Source organism: Halichoeres trimaculatus, unplaced genomic scaffold, assembly GCF_033239565.1.
Source record: "Halichoeres trimaculatus isolate MK-OKI-2021-1 unplaced genomic scaffold, fHalTri1.1 fHalTri1_scaffold_19, whole genome shotgun sequence".
Taxonomy (NCBI): Eukaryota; Metazoa; Chordata; class Actinopteri; order Labriformes; family Labridae; genus Halichoeres; species Halichoeres trimaculatus.
This window is the reverse complement of record NW_027437197.1, coordinates 20,133,406-20,149,378: the sequence shown is the minus strand read 5'-3', so window position 1 is coordinate 20,149,378 and position 15,973 is coordinate 20,133,406. Positions and strand designations below refer to the sequence as shown.

The 15,973-nt window shown below is 42.7% G+C and overlaps 1 protein-coding gene across 3 annotated transcripts in view; it reads left to right on the top strand.

The window, feature by feature from the left end:
• LOC141808006 (protein TANC1-like) overlaps positions 1-15,973 on the top strand; it is a 118,827-nt gene that overhangs the window by 36,239 nt on the left and 66,615 nt on the right. For 2 of the 3 annotated variants that reach the window (XM_074694283.1, XM_074694281.1), the window contains exons 3-4: positions 1,276-1,482; positions 13,391-13,495. In XM_074694283.1, the coding sequence (XP_074550384.1) occupies positions 1,276-1,482; positions 13,391-13,495 (312 nt within the window). The remainder of the gene's footprint in view (positions 1-1,275; positions 1,483-13,390; positions 13,496-15,973) is intronic. The other variant, XM_074694282.1, reaches the window with a different exon arrangement.

The window sequence follows — 15,973 nt, the reverse complement described above, 5'->3', positions numbered from 1 at the left end:
CAAAGTTTGGAGTTTTTAGTTTTTTTCAAGTTTAAGGCTCTTTAATAAGGGTTGGCGATGTAGCCTCATAATTATATCACAATATTTTAATGAAATTTGTGATAACGATATTTATGACGATATGGGGGAAAAAAAACAAACTTATCAGTGGTTTCTGCTTCTGAATAACAGCATTTTTATTACAAACACAGTATGGAAGCCACTTTTCTAACCATTTACTACACAAGTTTGAAATGTAAACATAGTAAGTAGGTCAGATCCAGAGGAAATCTTACATTTTGGAGGAGGAAAAGTTAATCTTGCAGGTGAAAAACTTCATAACTCTATACAACACAACACATCCCTTCTATAAGGACACCAACAGAAAGGAGAGGGCATGGACTGATGCTGCTGAAGTTTTAAGAGGGCTAGATGAGCCTAACATGCTCATTAATCACCATGAAAGGACGTTGTCATGGGTGGGATTCCTTCAGGAACATGTGGTTCTCCTGTGATCTTGTGATCTCGGGTATCTAGCTGCTATGGGTGCTGCCCTGCACTGTGCCGCGCAGTGCTCCAGACGCATCTAGTATGAATTGGCATGTGGCCAAAATCTGCGAAACTGCGCTCAAGATTTACATATGAAGTTCGGCTTGACCACACATCCATCGTAGAGGCAAAACAATCCACCGATAATAACGTAGCTTTCATGTCCTCTTCACGTCTCTTCATAGCGTGGTTGTATCCCGCTGTGTGTTTCACCCATAAAAATGTATAAAACATGGACAAAGCATCCGTGACGTCACCCATCTGTCCCTGAAACCGTGATATAAAGCCAATCCGCGGACGCAGCCTCATTTGCTATAACACCGCCTGTCTAGATCCTAATAACCTCTAAAGTGCGGAGCTGAAAAAAAAAAAAAAACTTTAGGTGGTGGAACATGTTTCAGGTGTTGCCACCCGCCGCGGTAAAAGTTCTCCTGCACATTTTGCATTTAATGTGTTTCGCTACATGTCTGATCCATGGTTAGCCAAACCACCTCCACATCACTGAGGTAGCTCCTCTTTTAGGTTCTATACCTCATGTGAGAAGGAAGTTGATGCTGCTGTACTACTTTCACTCTAGGCCGTTGTTGTTTTGTCTACAGCAGGGAGTGTCATACGTCATTGCGCCTCTGCACAGTGAATATCGCAAAATGACAAAAATGTATCATCAAATAAATTATAACAGTATTATTGTAGCTGGTATGATATGGCACACCCCTGCTCATTAACACCCATGTGTTTTTTTCCCAGCAGGTGATGCCCACAGCCACAATGCCCAAAGAAGATTCCCACCTGATGGAAACCCTCAACACCAGGGCCCTGCTGGTCACCCTAACATCTCAGATGATGTATTCAGGTTAAGCCTCGCCAAGGGAGTGTCCATGTCTCTTCCATCCTCACCTCTACTGCCAAGACAGTCCTACATGATGCCTTTACGTCCTGGAAAGAGATCACCAGGTACTGTTTCTGCTTGTGTTACAGCTTTTTGTTTTATTTGCTGTGTTGCTAAGAGTGTGAAGCCAGACTGGCTTCATGTGCTCCAGGAATGCTGCTTTTCTCATCTTTATACATTATTTCAGTCTCATAATGGCAGCTTCATTTGTCTCTGTGGGCTTCTGCAGATCTATTGAACGTCTGACAGCGCTGTAGGAATGATGGTTCATCTCTGCCCCGAAAGCATTGCTTTCAACTCAGAGCTCTCTGTGACAAGTCAAACTATTTTGAGCATTTATTACTCTTGGAAAAATTAAAGCCATCCAGGAGACAGGGCTATAAAATAGTAATGATAGCTGCATCACTCTCAAAGTTAGACTGTGAGCCCACACCAGCCTCAAAGAGCTGTTCTCTTCTCTTCATCCTCGTGTTTGATCACCTTGTGTTGAAGTCGAGTCTTCATGTGTTTACACTTTGCTGACTGGTAATGGGTGTGTGTTTACACTGGATCTCATTGTCAGTCCTCCTCAGACGCCTTCTCTCCACCACATTGGGAACATGCTTGTCAGCAGCTGTGTGGTGCTTCAAAGCAAGGAGGGGGGGATACCTTTGTATCTGAACTTGTTTCAACCTGAGCCTTTGTATTCTGGAGACTTGGCAAAGAGGAGAGAAATCTTTTAAGTGGTCAATGCGGCCCCACTCACATGTGGCACTCATCTGTTGGGCTGTGTGGCCTTTGTTTAGAGTGGTAACAGCTTTGATCTGTTTAGTGTAAAGATGAGTTGATGGGAAGGGGGAAGTGTGGTTTAAGCCTAATGCAAACTTTGTGTTGGACAAGTTCACATCTATGTTGAGGGATTGTGTGTTAACTGTTGAACTGTGGGTTTTGAAGAAGCTTTTGGAAACAGATCGACCTCATTTCTGTAACTTCATCAACAGATTGTGATGGAGGCATTATGTTTACTGCTGTGCTTAAGATTTAAACTTTTATTTTCTGTGCACTTCATTAGTAATTCTGTATGTACTGTTGGACCTTGCATGCTTAAAATTGGGATGCATCACATTATGCAAACGTTTGGTGGGAAGCAGAACATTGTATGGACCGCTCCGAGGTTAAAACTGCTCAAAATCTCCAATGACTTCATATGAGACAGGGTTTGAGATGTCCTGATGAAATATACATTTACAGACATGAAGGGAAGGACCAGAGAGGAAAGGGAAGAAAGAGAAGCCTGTGCGTCTGTGAAGGTGAAAAGGGCCTTTGGGACACAAGAAGGGGGAAGACTCATTAAGGGCATATTCCCACTTGGAGTGCTCTGAGGCATGGAAAAGGGGGAAAAAATGGACTGACAAGATAGGCTGTCATAGAGGACGACCACGGGGAGACGGCTGGGGGATGGTCTGTAGGCTCTCCTACGTTGTCCTCACAGGTAACTGTGAAAACCCATCGGGGGAGAGTTCACACCTCCAGTTAATAAACACATACTGCAGGAAATGTCTCAGCTCTGTGACAGAGACAACGTAGGTCATAGTGCTTGTGAGCTCAGGAAACGACGGTTTACTCTATCTTTAGTCTTAATGAGTCGTTATGGGATCAAGATATTACACTTTTATGAAGATATTATGAAAGAAAGAGGGAGATTTGTTTGGTCCACTCATCTCAGATTATTCAAAGTGATATTTTCTTGATTTTTGGATTGACAGAAAAGGCTTTTTAGTCTTTGGCTCAGTATCAAAAGAACGTTTAATTAGAGGAAGATTATTGCATCTTGGGCACAGATGTTGAACCCATGGACCTAAAAACATTGAAATAAAGTGAAGATTTACGGTGATACTGGACTAGATTAAAGAAGACGCATGGCGACCCAAATAACAACACAGCACAAGAATGATTAAGTCAATGTGTCTGGGACTTGTTCTGTTCAGTGTTACACACTTAAAAGTTGCTTTGAGCAAATACTTGTAATGTATGCAACAAGACAAACAAAAAAGAAGTAAGGACTTTGGTTCACTTAAGGTTCAGGGATAGCAAATTTTCTGACTTGGATGTATTTTGACTTTGAAAATCTGCATTAGTGGCAAGATTATGCAGGTGTGTAGTAAACCTGCCATGTCTCCAAGTGACGTAATTAACCTCTGTCATTCTTGCAACATGTCGCTCTACATGCAGCACATCCATCATGACTTCTTTCACACATCCGTTTGTCGTCTCTCCAATCCAGCTCTATCAGATGCCTTTAAGAGGAAGTGGTTTCACAGATTCTGAGAGCATTTTGCGGCTTGGCTTCATTTCCTGACACATTGGATAATCTATGGCAGTTGGGACGGCTCAGACTTAGCGGTTGTTCTTTTCATGAAAACTTCACAGGGGGACAAACAGAGAAACATTCAGTTAATTAGGAGTGTGACGGATGCCTGAGCCGCAAAGTCCTGGTGGCGTTGAGTGCGGCGGCTTTGATCAGCTAAGCCCAGAGCTTAACCATGAAACAGAGCGGCCTGACATGTGTTGAACAGCACCTAGGCTTTATGGTCTTAATAGTTTACAGGCACCCTGCATGCCCGGAGAGGGACGTTTATTGAAGGAATGTTTCCTGAATGGATTCAGCCTATACAGGTCAGAGGTCACCTATTGAGGAACTTGAACCTCAGTCTTAAATGTGTGGAGTAAACTTGACGACACAGTGAATGTGGTTTTCAAGTCTTTTCCCCCTGATGGTTAAAACTCCCAGAGCTCCACCTCAGCCAGTCTCCTGGGTATCTCCACAGTGACCTCCTCTGGTTGTTAAATGTTACTGTGTCATAGTGGGATTAAAACATCTGTTGCATTGATGATCATGATGATTCTGCAGCCTCAGAAAAGTTCACCTCTCCGTATCTTTACAACCACACATTGAATACAGCAGAACGACGTCCCTGAGCCCTGTTGCAGGATGATTTATGATCAATATATCAGAAATGATTCGGTGTTTATTAGACATGAGTTACAGGGGCTCTCTGCGGGTGAAGGGTGGTGGATACTGGAGTCATTCTGGTGTTTTCGTCGTATGATAACATGATTTGTGACCTTTCTGTACTTACATGACTAAAGTGTTTGCCCTACACGTTTCCTCCCTGCCAGCCTGGGAGGGATCATAAAACAGCAGCTCATATTGATTTACTGCTGTCATGGGCAGTGTATAATTTTAATTGGTACATCTGGGTAAAGGCCACAGGGACATTGGCCTGTGGTGGGTGTTGTATAGTCACATGAGTTTAAGAGTATTTGATGGAGTTTTGGGTGCTGCTGGTTGAGCAGCTGATTAATTTATTGATTGGAGAGGTAGATCTGAAAAGCACCACCAGAGAGCAGAGTTTACTTTTCAGGTATCAAAGGTAGGTAAAATTGGGTGTTGTCTACTAAATGTCTACCAAACTGATATATAAGAAAACATCACAGACATAGCGGTGGTAGTGGGTGGGGGTAGGCTAGCACTTTAGTACCTGCATGCCTACAGCATAACCAAAATGTGAAAATTCATACTGATGGGGTATTTTGAAGAGGGCTAGACAATAACTTCTAGCCATCTTTGAATGAGTGCTTGTTTTCTAAGGCCGCAGGTTGTTTACTCTGTCATCAGTGCAGGGTGATCATACAGTCGATGCTCCTTAAAGTAGCTGTGAGGAGTTTCTAAGAGATCTTGAAAAAGTCTCCCTTTTAGATATATGCCTGATCATAATCCACACTTTAAAATGAGATTATCAGCACCAATATTTCTGGTTACAGGTTACTTTAAATTGCTACTTCTTAGCTTCCAGTTCAGGTTGAACAGGGTTGGATCGATTTACAACTTGTCAAGGTTTCTATGACAACACCACGCCAACTGGCAAAGTTTCGAAGTGATAAGAGAGATCTGTGTTTTTCGCTGCTGAAAACAATTTCTGTGATTAATTTTGTTGTGATGGTGGACACTGGAGCCAAACTGTCAGACAGATAAAGGACAGAAGAAAGCTAAGCGAGAGGGTAATACAGCCGAGCTAAAGGCTAGCACAGGAGCTAAACTGTTTGTGCTAATGTTCTTTCCAACCCACAGTCAGTAGTTATTCTGCAGTGGTCTGTTCAAACTTGAGAGTCTATCAATAAAATGTAGAGTGAGGTTACGTTAGCTCTGATTGGTAGATGACTGGCAGGACATAACCAGGACTCACTAACGTTACACATTACAGACATGTCTTATGCCGCGGCCACACCAAACGCGAATTTACTCGCGCGAATGGCCTGTCACGCGCCGCGTGAACGCCCGAGTCTCGCCGCTGGACTTTTTTGACAAGCTGAGGCGCGAACACGCGAATGCGCGGTACTGCGCATGCGGAGTAGAGAGCTCGTTCATTTAAAGACTGAAAGTCCAAAAGAGCATCTGAAAAACAATGAGCTGTGGTTTCAAAAGCATGACAGGAGAGTGTGTGAAAGCTTTGGAGATCACAATCAATGCCTGCTGCTTCTCCCTGGTAATCCACCAGCCCTGCTTGGCTGTTCCCTGCGATCTCATCCCCGATCCCCCGAACCTCCGACCCCCCGTAGCCTACCCCCGACTACCTGAACCCCCGACCCATGTTCCCGGAGGTCTCCTTGGGGATAATGAAGGGTTGGAGGAAAGAGAGGAGCACAGAGAACTTCCATCTTTTCCCTCGCTCTGCCCCTGCCCCGCACTTTTCTCCTCTCTATCAGGCTCAAAACTCCGCTGAGGAAAACACAGTCGGACTCAGTGATAGCCCGTGCAAGCAAATCCAGCTGGGAACGAATGTTTTCAGAACTTACATTCAAAACCTGTCTCCTCAGAGACTTTCAACCAAGCCTGCTCCTTTTTTTCTGGTCTCTGTAGAGTACACACGTCGTATCGTATAACTCTGGATGATGACACACCACACAGATTGTTTTCTCCTCCATCCTCCGGCGGAGTTGGAGCCGGAGCAGGCGGCAGTTGCCCCCCAACGTTGTCAAAACAATGACGTCGTGGGGGAATATTTTGAACTTGAGCGAATTCGCGTCTACCGCCCAAACGCGTGAACGCTCCAAACTCGCCGCGCCAAACGCGCGAATCGCGCCGCCCGAGGCGAATCGGCGGCTAAACACGTCTTTGCATAGACTTTGTATGTAATCGCGCCGCAAATTCGCGTTTGGTGTGGCCGCACCATTAGAGCACCGGGCTGCCAGCTGAGCTAAATATGATGGCTACTAAACTACATACAAACTGACAGTGTTTAATTGTTGTCACGTTAGCCTACAGATATGGAGCACCAGGCTGCCGATAGCACCACATGTAGCTGGCTACTACAAGGTTTGTTTGTTAACACATTTCAAATCATAGCACTACGTATTTCAAAACAAACACACGCCTCACTAAAAGTAATTTACGACAGTGTGAGGAGACTCTTTAAGTTATGAAAATCCTGCTTTACTTTGACTCAAAAAGAAACAAAGAGAAACAATAACAACTTAAGGCCGTCTAGACCTGTGTGAGTTCAAGTGAAAGCCAATCAAATGGCAGCTTTTCCCAACAGTGGTCTGTTACCTTGACCTCTTTGTTCCCTATCTCCTCTTTATCTCTGTGTTGTTGCAGCAGCCCAACAGCTGACCAAAACCTTGTTGATTGCTCTACATCAGTGGTTAGCTGTTTGAACCTCTGCTCAGTCATTACAGTGTGTTTTTGTTGTGGTTATTAAGAACCAAAGTGTTCTTTGAGACTTGTCTTTTCTCCATTTGAAGCAGAAGTTTTACTTCAGAGAATATCACCACAGCAAACCACATAATAGATCATTTCTTAAACTCATGAGGATTGCTCTGTGGATTTATGTGTTTTTGTTCATCCTCACAGTTTTATAGTAGTCATTAACAGAATGTGCAAGTTCAAGGACGGTGGCTTTTTAAAGTGAAACCACTTCTGTTAACAGGATCAGAGGAATCAAAGCAATATAATAGCCTGTGAGATCAACTAATTATCTTGTTTTCAGAGTTTCTTCATAAAAAAATTCATGCTGGATCACAGGTGGATGTGAAATTTGTTAAACATGACACATTCCTCTATGATTTTACTTTCTATCATTTATGTTCATCGTACATTCGCTCCTACGTTTGGAGATGAATGCAATTTATTCGTCAGTTCGCTGTAGAGAAGAGAAACTCCCTTCAAAGCCCATTGTGGCCCCTTTGAGGTGAGCTCACCTGAAGTTAACTCTGGGGGTATTGACAGTAACCAGACAGCCCTGAGGGAATATTGATGCCTTTCTGAGAGCCGGGCTGTAAAGGGCCTTGTGATGCGGCAGGAACCCTTTGAAAGGTTCCTCTGATGAGCAGCGCCCAGTGAAAAGTTCTATCCAGCTCTCCACTTCACTGCACTCCACTACACCCTGGCTTTGGCTCCTTATCACATCCTATCCCCCCACCTCCCTTTTCATCTGCAGAGGAATCCCAATTCAGCCTAATGCCTAAGAGACCAGAATAAACTGCCACTGCTCCTTCACTCAGTCAGCTGTCACACAGTGGTGTAGTATGCTTGATTGTTAATGGCTATGAGGAAGAGAGAGTCTCCTTTACATTGCTGAAGTTATTACTGTTGCCTTTTGGAAATGTATGACTGTGTGCAGGCTGAGCAGAGAGAAATACATAATTCATATCAGCCTGTGAACCAGCATGTGTGAGATTAGTGATGACTGTTCAAAATGTAGTGTTTCATAAAGATTACCAGTCTCTCCTGGTGGCGCAGGAGAATATTTGTCAGGCTTTGAAGGGAATGAACCATAAATTAGCATTTTGTATTTTAGTTCACAAAGCACCATGCTTGTAATTCTGTCTCAGCTATATTGTATCCATAATGGAGGAGAAATAAAAGGCTTGGTGCGGTTGTTAGCAAGTATATCTAATGCTGTCAGACACTGAGGGATCTGTGATCTCAGGTTTGATATGTTCTGACGGATGCATCTGGTCCCTCCGTCCTTCCAACAGACTTTCATCCCACTTGATTCATGTTGGGCCAATCACAACTGAGCCGGCAGAGATGGGTTCAGGCACTAATGAAGAAACAAAGTGAACCTTAGCTTTAATTCAGGAGAATTCCCATGTAGAAACAAAATCTCTTTTACAAGGAAGAAGAGTGCAGCATAAAAGCTTCTCATTAAAGAACAAACTAATGGCTCAAACCAGATGTAGTTGGATTAAATCATGAATCAGCAGCATAAAACAGCAGGAAGTTGAAACTTGTTGTTGAAACTAGCTTCCTAGCCTAGCTCCTGAGTGCTATGTCACATATTTCCATGTTTTGTCACTGAATGAAGTGTCAAGTGAAATTAGGCCTGCATCCGAACACAACGCCCAATGAAAAGAATGAGTGAATAACTTCGGCATGCTGCATTCATCTTTTTTCACCAGTATGTATTATTTTTCTCTTCTGAGTTGAAGAGGGCCATTTTGGATCATAATAGGGGCTGTTGTGAGACAGCCTTCATTCTCTTTGCCACACAAAGAGGACACACTGTCATACTGAAAAGCTCAAATGTGAAGAAGTCAGAGTCCACAGTGAAGAATTTTTAGAGGGGATAAAAAACTCCTTGATCATTTCCTCACTGTGAACAATCCGCTCTTTCTCCGGCTTCTTCTGTGCGCTGTAAGTTGTTGGTCACATCAGGTATTCTGCTGTTTGGTATGTGTGTATGTATGCCTGCTGATTGATGGCTCCCTGGTCATGGATTCCTGAGTCTCGCAGTGAAATCCAGAGAGTGAATGTCCTCTGTAGTCACAGCTCGCCTGACTGCTTTACCCTGGAGAGGCTTTTTTTGTTCTCTGTTTTTCTTCCTTAACCTATCTCCCATTCCCTTACCCTACAGTTTGCTTCTTTCTGTCCCCAAAACCAAAAAGCTATAGCTATCATTTTCTTTGATGCACATTATCACACTTGTTAAGTGAGTTTTCTGCCAGAATAACAGTGTAAGGGAACAGGTGATGCTCTAATTGGAAAGCTTAAACAGTCTGAGAGGATTTTAAATATGAATATTGACATCTGTGAGATAGAGTTACAGAAACAAACTTTATTTCCTACAAGAAAATGAAGAACATGTACTATACTTGGAATAAGTTGTCATTCATTTTTCCTTTTTTTTTTATCACATATATTACTCTTTAACATAGCTGCATCTTTCTTTATTTCTATTTTACTTTTTTATTCCAATTTTATTTTTATTTGTACTAGGGATGCACCGATATGAAAATTTTGGCCGATACCGATATCCGATATTGATATTGCTGTTATGGCCGATAACCAATATTTACCGATATTGATATTGGTTTAAAAAAAAAAAATTAAACAACCTGAAATGATGTGTCGAGATAGTTCAGAGAGAAAGAGTGGCGTGATCGTGAGAAAAGACGACCATGGAGATGATTGAGGATAGAGCTCCCGAGATGAACATGACCAAAAAAGTACATTTTGTCTGTTTTTTGGATCAAAAACAGGAAGAGAGACATAAAAGAAGAGGGTCAACTCGTCTTAGGTAGTTTTGGTGTTTACATGAAAGATCGTTTAAGATATGTTAAAAAATGACCAACATCGGCCAATAGCCATATTTATACCGACATTACATGCTTCCCTAATTTGTACCATAGGACATTTTAAGTACAGTTACATGAAATCCAAGACATAAGTACATCAAGAGCATAAACCTTTCATCTTATCTGTTTGAATACAGTTTACAACTTATATCTACATTTGAGCCTCTAAGGACTTTTTTCTTTTTTGTGGCAAAAAAAAACTACATCTAGAGAGAAAGAACAAACTAATGGCTTAAACCAGATGTAGTTGGATTAAATCATGAATCAGCAGCATAAAACAGCAGGAAGTGGAAACTAGCTTCCTAGCCTAGCTCCTGATTGCTTTGTCACATATTTCCACGTTTTGTCACTGAATGACGTGTCAAGTGAAATTAGGCCTGCATCCAAACACAACACTGCATTCATATACTAAAAATAAAGTAAGTCAAGCAATATCAGCAATATTGCCTAATACGTCTTTTGATGATAGCTATTAAATATAATATGATGACACATGAAATAAAGTGAATTACAAGAGAAAAAAGTAATAAAAAAGTTTTTTTTAAAAAAGATAGATAAAATAAAATAAAACATGTGAATGTTCCTACAGTGCATCTAGTCTATTTCTCTTTTTTCGACACAGTCTTACTTCTTTCCTTTGCGCTAATGATCTCCTGCTTTTCAAGGACATCAGAATGAGGTGTTTCCCATTGTCCTCTCTGCATGTGGTAAGTCAAGAGCACTGAGACTTGATGCTTTTTAATTTGTTAGGTCTAACTGTGAGATGGAGTGTGAATGTGTTTGTAGTCAGAGTATCTTCTTTCTTCAAGTTCCTGCTTTATTTCCTACAATCAAATTTAAGGGTTGCTGTCGAACTCCATACATAATTGCCGGGCAAATTGTTCATAAATTCTCATGCTCATGAACAGATTTACATTCTGGATATTTCCCTCCAAGTGTGATGAAAGTGAGAGTGTATTTCACTCCACTCTCTCTATACTCTGTCCTTCAAGGGTCACATGTCCGACACTTTCATCTCTGCGACCTTTTCATGCCTGTTATAAACTGCAATTGCTCATTCGTCAGCGCTTCCATCTCGAAGGCCGGAGCAGTAATGACACCCTGTTAAATCTCAAGATGAGATTTTGAATGGCAAGGAAACCCCCCCGTGTGTGCTTTTTGTGACATGAACTGGCGCTCAGACATCAGAGTCTTTCTGTGTATCATCAGACCTCAGATGTTGGGCAGAGTTACCCTTTGATTGCTCGCCTCATGTTTGCCGTGGATTGTGTGCTCCTGTTGTGTTAACTGAATCTGAACTTCAGCATATGGTTCAAATTACTCAAACCGTGCCCCCTGTTGTTTTAAGATGAATACACTCAGTGGAACATGGTGCACTTTTGGTTCAAGATATTTACCTGAACTAAGTGTGTCTCACACAGAGCCCTCTCTGTCTCTGTAGTTCCACTTTAATTGGTGCCGTGTGACTCCTGGTTAATAGGTTGTGCCTGACCGTCTGCAGATGAAAACAGACAAACCTTTTCTCTGAATCAGCTCTCTTCTGGTTTGGATCTTATCTATGCACACAAATCAAACACTTTTTTAAATCTCTCATTAGACGGGAAACTATTCCTAAGATGTTTCTGCTTTTTTAACATTATCACGTTTACGCTGTTACTCCCCTTCATACCAACTCTACTCATTCCTGCTCTTCTAATAGACTCCTTGAAATATGGGCTTCAGTTTGAAGTTCTGTTTTCTTGTTTTATTGCTTTAAATCATGCTGTAAGCGAGTCATTCTGCAGAAACAGAGGCTCTCTGAGGGTATCAAAGCTCCATCCCTCTATGCATTTCATGCTGCATATCCATAGATGGCACTGTGCATCAAGCTGACTTTAACTCTCCTGCTCGGTTTGTTGCAATGACATTTCCAGATCATTTCCTCTCCCATAGCTGCTACTTTAACCCCCTGCTGCACCCCCTCCTTAACCCCCACTATTTGTATCTGTATCCAAGATATAACAGCTGTGGTTTGAAGAAATTGTTCAATCAGATTAAGGGGATTTTTCCTCTCTTGAGGTGGGAGTGACTGGTTATCAAATGTGGTAATAGGAAATGACTATCTCTGCTCCCCCATCTAATCTTTATGTTATGACTGGGGTTACACATACAGTCATCTGATAAAAGGAGTCTGGAGGAGAAGGAGGGGGGGGTCTGGATTGGGTTACAGTGGGTCAAGGTTTGAGATGCGTTTAGGAGTGGTGTAAGGGGAAGCATGCTGTTGGCATTCTCTGCGGATTTATGGGTTTAAATTATACAGTGACCTCCACAGTTTTTATGTTATTTCCTGTAGTTTTGCTTTTGTTTCTGGAGCCAGGAATTTATTTCTATGTTACACAAGCAACTGAGGGATAGAAGGATAGAAGTACAGGACTCAAAATGTGCTCAGCTCAGTCTCTTTGGAGATGTTTGTTTCTTGGCTTAGTATTTAGTCTACTGTCTTTGCTGGATCTCCTGCTTGTATAAACAATTACATCGTCACTCCAGGGAAAGATTAGTAGTTCTTTGCTACCTCTCAATAAAACTTGTTTTTACTTCTACTCAAGGTTGATTAAAGGCAGACTTTTTTAGGCAACAGTGGCACTCAGAGATGGAAATGTTGCAAAAAGGAGGATGAGTGTGTTATAAAGTTCAGCACGGTGAGCAAGCATTCTGTGTGTGTGTCGCTGTGGGATTTTCTAATTCTGTCACAGGGTGAGCAGAGAGAACAGAGCAGCCAGCTAACCTCAACTCCTCACTCAAGGCATAAAGGCGGTCCACAGAGGACTGTACCGCTGCCCCAGATTCATCATCTGACTTACACAAGGACGCCCGGACCTTAACGAAACTACATGTTTATTTGGTGGTTTACTTTCAGCGGACTTCTTACGGATCACAACGCTTTTGGTGTTTGTTTGAACACTCGTTTTGAAAGTTCACGAAAAGGCTAATTGTTGTGGTTTCCTGCTGCAGTTTACATTCCCATAGCTGGTGAGCAGCGTTTTACTGGGAGTCTGCAGCCAAGCAGACAGCATTCTGGTTTGTCAGACAGAGCAGAGCTGCTATCAGCGCAGGGAGCTGCCTAAGAGAGTGTCTGTTTGTGTGTGTGCAAGTGAATTTATGTGAGCTCCAGAGTGCAGCCAAGCCTGTCCAACTAAGACACCACTGCCTCTCATCTCTGGTCCCATCTGGAACACGTTAATCCAGCGAGAACTCTCCCTCTCCCTCTCTGTTTCTCCCATTCTCTCCTCCTTTGCCCTCCCTCCTTCCTTGCCCTGTCTGACACGCTCTCTCCTCTCTCCTCATTCTCCCTGGATCTTCGGTTTGTGCTCGCAGGTCCAGTCAGGAAGCCCAAATATGTGGAGAGTCCTCGCGTTCCTTCTGATGCCATCGTGTCAGCGCTGAGGAAGGTGGCTGATAACAAGGAGTCCTCCCACAATGGTGAGTTTTCTCTTCATTTTCTTATGTCTGCTTCCAGAAACTGGAAACACTTAGAAACATACAAGTTTCTTGCTGGAATTCCCAACTTATCCCTCATGTGGCGTCCACTCTGCACAGCTTTATGTATACATAGCTTTGTTTCCTGGGGTCAGGAAAAGGTCTGCTTCATTTAAAGATAGCATGAGTTCCTGTGTGAAAGATCCATGCAGTATGAGTGTGTTCCAGCAGTGCACCTTTGTGTAACCTCTTGTACAAACACACAACAGTGCCATGTTTATTTCAAAGTATGTGTTTGGATTACAGAGGAGTCAGTTGGAGACACTGTCAGACCAGAGCAGTGGATTTGTTTCGTTTGACTGTAATGAAGAGAAGAGCTCACATTTCTCAGTAATTGAGCATTTCATACACGCTCTTGTGTTCCTGTCGTTCTGGGAGATGTGTTTTTGGTGTAACTGCTAACTATTCTCCTCAGTGTTGGGCGTTGTGTGTTTGTTTGTGTAGGGGTAATGTTCCTCTAAGTGGTCTGTTTTGATTTCCAGCAGAGCAAGGCAGGCTTGAATTCCTCCCGTAGGCTTAAGCGGTGATGTAGGGTAGCGTTATCTTTAGCAAAAGGCAACACAGAAAGTAGTGCCATCTGACTGGCTCGCATACGCAGACAGTAGTAACCCAGCGCAGCACAGTCACTGTTGACTGTTACATACCAATCCACGAGGGTGTGTCTGACATTCAGCTGGCACCGAGCAGCGCCTCGGCTCAGAGCGGGATACCGGCAGATTGTGGACACCAGATAAATGTTATCTCATGACAGCTGGCGTGCTGGCACAGATTGAAAGATTATTGTATGAGCTGCTGAATTCAAAAAGAAAGTTTTCAAGAAACTGGATTGTTTTTTTTTAACATAAATTTCTCTTGTGAATGTGTCACTGAGCATCATAAACCTGCACTTCATAACTGCTCTGACTTAGAAAGACTCATTCCTCATCTCGCTGCAGGAGAGAAGAACATTACGCTCCAGGTGAATTTAAGTGGTGTCAATAGAGAAACTTTTGTCTAGATGTTTTAACCTTTTGTTCTCAGCAGCCTCTCTTCTTTATTTCATGTAAAAATTGCTCCTCGGGAGATTAAACAAGGCCTCACAATCCCACTAGTATATGATCTGCTGATCAAACCCACAAAGAATCTTTTAGCTTCGGCTAAATGAAGAAAACCGCCCAACTTCATTAGTTTCAAGATGAAAGGGTTCAAACAAAGGACCTTATCACATCATTTTTTTATATCTGCCTCTCGTGTGCACCCCATGAATAGAAAGAACACTTCCATATCCAGACAATTTATGACACAAGAAATGACATTGCGGCCTCAGACACTCAGACTCATATTTAATTAAAGACATTTTTATTCCTCATAACCGAATAACACCAGAAGTCTGTCTCTCCTTGAACTGCCCGAGGCGTTTAAGACATTTTGGTTTATTGTGCTTTAGCAGAAGCTGATATATGATCCAAACATTGACTCAGAACCCTGTAAAAATGTTTTCACCTCAGGTATCAGCTCACCTGTGGTGGTGAGCGAACATTGTCCAGTATCTCTGAGGTGGTAAACAAGCACCTCTGTCCTCTCCCAGCCTCTTACAGCAGGTATAAAAAAGTTTACTGCTGAAACATTTCAGGAACTCGCTCGACTCATTATGTACAATTAGGTGCTGTGTAAATTCTACACTAATGACGGCTAATTGTGAAAGGCCAGCTGTAGCAGTGTGAGGCTCCACGCACAGCTGAGAGCACAGACACATGTGCTCCTTCTTTTCTTTCCAAACACATGTAGAACAAGGGTCCCATGTGCAGTGTACTGTCAGAGGAAGTGTGTCTCCTATTTGTCTGCCTGTTTCATCAACTGGATTAAAATGTGCGTTACACACGTCACTGTGACAAGGACGTATTCAATGTAGGCTTGTAAATGAAGAGAGCATCTTTCTGCCTGTGTTATCGCCTCCTTTTAAGAGGATAAACAATGCAGTTTCTTTTGTGAACCGCTGAGACAGGACGAGACGCTTGTTCGACATTGCAGCTTTTGTAACAAGGTCAGCGTCAGTGTGGAATGTTGATTCGGTGACGGAGGAATCAGAGACGGAAAGTTTTGCAGCATGAGAACTGTGTGACATTTAGGCCCTGAATACAGTGAGTTCTGAGGAGTCGTAAAGAGGCTTTTTGTTGAGTGCTGTGCTGAAGGATGCCTCGCTTGGATGTGCAAAAACCACATGCAGGGTCAAAGTGAGGCTGCATGTTGTACTTTTTACAGATCATCTTAGGTATGTTTTTTTAAGTGTGGCTCATTTTGGTTGTCCTCAGGTTTGGCTGGAGCTTACAAGTTGAGTTTGATTATGTTAAGTTGTTTTCCACTGCCAGCCTCCACTGTTCTTTGTTGTGGACGAGCAGGATGTGCTGAAGGCTAGGAAAGGAAACATGCTTTTGACCTGCA